The sequence below is a fragment of the Sphaeroforma arctica genome, assembly GCF_001186125.1.
Source record: "Sphaeroforma arctica JP610 unplaced genomic scaffold supercont1.2108, whole genome shotgun sequence".
Taxonomy (NCBI): Eukaryota; class Ichthyosporea; order Ichthyophonida; genus Sphaeroforma; species Sphaeroforma arctica.
This window is the reverse complement of record NW_014038450.1, coordinates 1306-6657: the sequence shown is the minus strand read 5'-3', so window position 1 is coordinate 6657 and position 5352 is coordinate 1306. Positions and strand designations below refer to the sequence as shown.

Below are 5352 nucleotides of genomic sequence, written 5' to 3'. Positions count from 1 at the left end.
ATATTTTTGAATTTCGAGGTCAAGTTTGGAATGCATGATGTTGATGTAATGATAAAATTGATAAATAAGCATTGAACAGTTTATGGATGCCAATAGTACTCTGATGAACCCTTGAGTGCGATCATTTAACTAGAATCTATACCATACTCTTTCAAAAAAATATATTTATACAGCAATGGAATAACTATCGGGAATTCGGCGTATCAAAAACGACTTCAGGAAAAGACAAGTGCTAATAATTTTAAAAACGGAATCCAAAGCCATATAGAGAAAAAACTAAATTTTGTGTGTCTATATACACGAGCAGGTGTAATAATAAGTTTACTGTAGCGCTCATATTCTGACCCTCGGTCCCTCTACCGTATACCCTCTACGGCTACAGGTCAGTGGTCACAGGATAGTTATGATAAACATTGGGTATGATTACTATATTAGTCTCCATATTGCTCCACAAGTATAAATCGCTGCCGATCGATCCTTTCTCTTCGACTAAAAGCTGACAATTTTGTAATATGGCACAAGGGACCGACTCATCCACTGCAGTCCGTATGAGTGCTTGAGCTATGACCCTATCAACCGGTCGTCGACTCGTGTCAGTGTGTCATGTGTACTAACAAGCGGTCAGCACATTGTAAGGAGTGAAAACATGTGTAAGGCAGATCAATTTGCTACATGTTTGCTGTTTTTAAAAATTCTAGAAATACTATTCAGAAAACAAAGATAAAGTCAGTTGTATCTATTACATTCTCGAGAGGAGACCAGGAGATAGGCCAGTGGCCACTGTGGCACTGAATAATGAATACATTCATACTATTTACTCGAGAGAGAGTATAGAGTACAGAGCATATACTGTCTACCAGCCGTATTTTTTATATTTTTATTGCTAGTGGAGAGGCGGAGAGGCCAGAGGGTCATGAATATGATAGACTATAGATAAGCTGAGAACTACTATTTTCATATGTTTAGAATATTTACAGACAAGTGACAACTGCAGAGTCCAGACTCCAGACTGCAGTCTGCAATTAGGCACAGGCCACAGGGCAGTGAGGGCACATTGCCACAGACTCTATCTCTCTCTCTCTCTCTCTCTCTCTCTCTAATTCTCTCTCCCTGTGTGTGCCTGTGAGATAGTGAGATAGATTCATATAGTATTATTTACAATTTTGTCGATTTATCCCTAATCCTTATACTTTGACGTTTTTGTGCAGACATGCTTTTGTTTTTAATATCGGATTGTCAGATTTGTGTGCCTTCCTCAGAATTCGTCATTTGAATTCCGTATTAAGAGGTACGCAATGAGCATGGTTGCCATACAACTACCAAGTAGCAAACGGTTTAAGCCGAAAAAGCCAAAAGAGTGAAACACATCATTCTGATTCAAATTCCATTCTTATGGCCAATCATAAAAGAATATTTATTTGGGAAATCACGAATTTTTGCCACAAATACGGAAATAGCTCTAACGACAAACACAAGAAGTCACAAATCGCCCTTTGGTATCGAAAACTGATGACAAAATGGCTTATCTGATCAAATTTCAACCAATGGAAATCAAACAAAAAATTGGGAGTTAGTAGACATACAGTATTATAGGACCAGGGCCAGCCTGTCCGGGTCGAGAGACGCCAGCAGGGCCTAAACATAATTACGTAACAACTCAAGAGTAAAAAAAGGCACCGAAATACACCGCTACAGCTGAGACTTGAGAGCCTGAGAGCACGGCCCTCTGGATTAGGGTCGCGAGCAGAAATCTGGTTTCTTCCCACGAATCGTAAATGTAGCAGAGACGCTATGATCGTGTTGAACTGCTGACTGCTGAGACGCCTGAGAGTCTAAGTCAGGGAGCCTGTTGAGCCAGTTGAGACTTAAGGCTTGTGAGCCTGTCTGAACTCAGAACTAGAACTCAAACTCTGAAGTCTAAAGTCTGAGAGAGGCCTTTTTTTTAAATAAAACAAACAAAGTAATCAGTGGAGTTTGGACATAATGTACTCTGTTTTGTTTAAAAAAAATCAATACTGTATAATATGTACTCTAAATTTGGGAAACTTTTCCCAGAGTCCAAGACTCCAAGGGACTCCCGACTCCCAAGACTCACAAGTTCTATGTTCTCAACACAACAACTATAACTTAGGACAAAATTGACCAATCAGATATATTTATCACTGATATTCTGGGCCCGGGGCCTGGTCACCCTGCTTGGGGTGGGCATGGCTGGGTCTGTGCTAACTGCTAAATACCACTAAATATTTACATAGTAGTAGAGAGAGTGACTGATTACTATACAAAAAAAAATACTACATAATAGTTCACTATAAATATTTAAATTTAAAAAAAAACAAATAAATAATCAAAAAATAATTACAACAGTGTTTATTTGATAATAAAACCAAATAATCTGCTACTCCTATCATGTGACTATTTATTGGATTTTTATATTTTTCTCTAGAAAAACATATGATACGAAAAAATAGTATTTTAGAATGGTCAAGATTTGAGTTCATAAATATTTATATTTATTTATGTTTTCTGTTTTTAGGCGCGTCTTTATAGCCAAACAGACGCAGACATAGTTTTAAAAAATCACGCACACACACACAAATTTTTTAAAGGGGAGAGAGGAGAGAAAATATTTTTCTGTACCCCTGCTGCTGACGGCCTGTCAGTGATTAAAATACTGACGCCGGACTATTTTATTCGGTAAATATGATAAATTTAAAAAAACAACTGTACACTACACGGGATTTATTTATGATTCTTCTATCGCGTCGATAGCACCGCGCTCAGCGCTGCAGAAAAAACTACTCGCTTGAAGATTCATAAAATGATTTTCAACACAAGTAAAACGCACGATGAACAACCTCTCACGGGCTCACCCGTGCGGCGTGTGGTAATTGGTAAACACCCTTGTCACCATTGTCATCGGTCGTGTCCCTTATACGTTTTTAATATTCTTGCAAAAGTTTTCTGAAATAGATTAGCTGACTAAGCGACGCGGATTTTTATATTTAAGTAAGGCAATAGCGTTGACTTATGTCATTCACACACAGAGAACAAAACATTCGGTAGTGTTGATTTTAAAAAAACATCCAAAATGTCAGACCCCTCAGCCGAAGCGATCTTCACCGCAGGATACGATGGAGCGTCCATAGCTTGGATATTGACAGCCACGGCGTTGGTCTTTATGATGACGTTCGGACTAGCGTTCTTCTACGGATCATTGTGCCGTGACAAACACATTATCGACACACTCACAAAGACGTGTGTTGTAATAGGTCTAATTACGATACAATGGGTACTGTTCGGTTTCTCTTTAGCATTTGGTGGCGACGGAGTGTTCTACGGTAACTTCGACTACGCAGCACTTGTAGATGTCCCTACCCAGGATCTTCTCTTCGTTGGCTTCCAATTGTCCTTCGCTATTATCACCGCCGCACTTATCACCGGCGCTGTTGTTGGTCGCATGAAGGCCGAGTCCTTCCTGATCTTCATATTCCTGTGGACCACTCTAGTGTATGACCCCGTCTGCCATTGGGTATGGGGCAATGGAGGATTTGTCCACTCTATCGGAGACATCGCAGGTAACAGTGAAGGAGGAGGTTCTCTTGATTTTGCCGGTGGTTCTGTAGTCCACATTTCATCGGGTGTGTCAGCACTTGCCTGTGCTTTAGTTTTAGGCAAGCGTCACAAGGAAGATCGCGATGAGGCCCCAGTTAAACTCACGCTCAACCTTCTTGGAGCTACTATGTTGTGGATCGGATGGATGGGCTTCAACGGAGGTTCATCTCTGGCAGCCGATTCGGTCGCTGCTTTGGCACTACTGAACACTCAGGTCTGTGCAGGAACTTCGATGTTCACATGGGCTATAATTGATCTTGTATTGAAGAAAAAGGTCGACTTAGAAGGTGCTTTGTACGGTGGAGTATGTGGTCTTGTTGTTATCACACCCGCCGCAGGGTTTGTCATTCCAGGGTATGCTCTGCTCATGGGCATCTACGGTTCTGCAATTTCCTATCTTGTACTCTGGGCGTGGATGAAGTACGCACACTTGTCTTGGGTCGATGATTCACTGTACGTATTCTGCTCACACGGGGTTGGTGGTATGATCGGTGCCTTCTCGACTGGACTTTTCGCAACGACAACTGTTAACGATTGGGGTGCGGATGGTGCCTTCTACGGGCGCCCCATCCAACTGGCATACCAGGTCTTCGATATTGTTGTGGTTGCCGCATGGGCCTTCACAGTAACCGTCATCCTAATGCTGGGTCTTAAATATACCATTGGCATCCGTGCCGAGTATCAGCCTGAGATGTCTCCCGATGAAATGTCAAAGCTTGGTCTCAGTAACCCAGGCGCCTTCGAAGGGTCGCTTGTATTACCCGGACCTCCCCTTATGAGTGAAAAGAAGGAAACAGCAGTCGATGTTGTAACCGACTCGCATGATGTCAATTCCGGGTCCAGACAAGACAAAGATAGAGAGAGCTCTGTGGTATGTTAGACATACTATACAAGGACGCCTGGTGTGCTCGTGTACACAAGGTGTATGTATACATAAGCGACCGTGTATTACGGTCGTATATGAACGGTGATTATAGCATAGGCATCGCGGGTTGAGAGCGTATGAGTGTATATAAAGAATCTGTGAGTAATACAATCTGCCGAGCGCGAGAAATAACCCAAGGTTGAGGATAGACCCCGTTCCTATCCCCACCCTTATGCGGCGTGATGATCGGCTTCCACCGATTGGTCGTCATGTGCAGGACTGAATAATAAGGTATCAATAAAACTTGACTGAAAATAATCTATTCGAGACAATCGGGTTTCTTTCTTGTGTTGTGTGAGGTCCGTCTGTGTATTCCTATACGTACTATTGACTCATTTCGTTCCTATTATTCTGTTGCTCACACCATCCAGAACTGAAAGCACTGTGGCGAAACTATCACAATCACACCTCCGAACCTGTATGTATCGGTTTGGCAAACATAGACATTCCGAACACCTACGCTGCTGTTGACTCAGTAGACTCGTAGTATATCGCATCGTATCTAACTTCACACAGGTCAGCACGGTGCTCGGCGCGTTGGGCCAGACATGCCCCCTGTGGGCAGCAGAATGCACTTTCTCCACTAGGTTACTGTGCACTTTCTCCACCATGTTGCTATGCACTCACTTCAATCATCCGAGTCCCTGTATTCCAAGTAGCTTGTTGATTCGTAGATCAACGGCGTACCAGCAATTCGCCTGTGGCAGTGCATGATAGTGGGGGGGGGGGTTAGTCTACGATTGCCGGGTGGACAACTTTTCCTCGCTACGCGGGACAGATAGGAGAGACATGCGGTCCCTCGCGAGTAGTGG

General features: G+C 42.7%; 1 protein-coding gene across 1 annotated transcript; it reads left to right on the top strand.

Moving 5' to 3' along the window:
* Window positions 1–3050: 3050 nt before the first annotated feature.
* SARC_12161 (hypothetical protein) lies at window positions 3051–4760 on the top strand. Its single transcript, XM_014293738.1, has one exon. It carries the CDS (start codon window positions 3092–3094, stop codon window positions 4493–4495), a length of 1404 nt encoding a protein of 467 aa, XP_014149213.1. The 5' UTR covers window positions 3051–3091; the 3' UTR covers window positions 4496–4760.
* Window positions 4761–5352: the final 592 nt, after the last annotated feature.

Bases quoted from the DNA above. Each gene is read 5' to 3' on its own strand.
- SARC_12161 (XM_014293738.1), top strand. From the start codon at position 3,092: ATGTCAGACCCCTCAGCCGAAGCGATCTTCACCGCAGGATACGATGGA.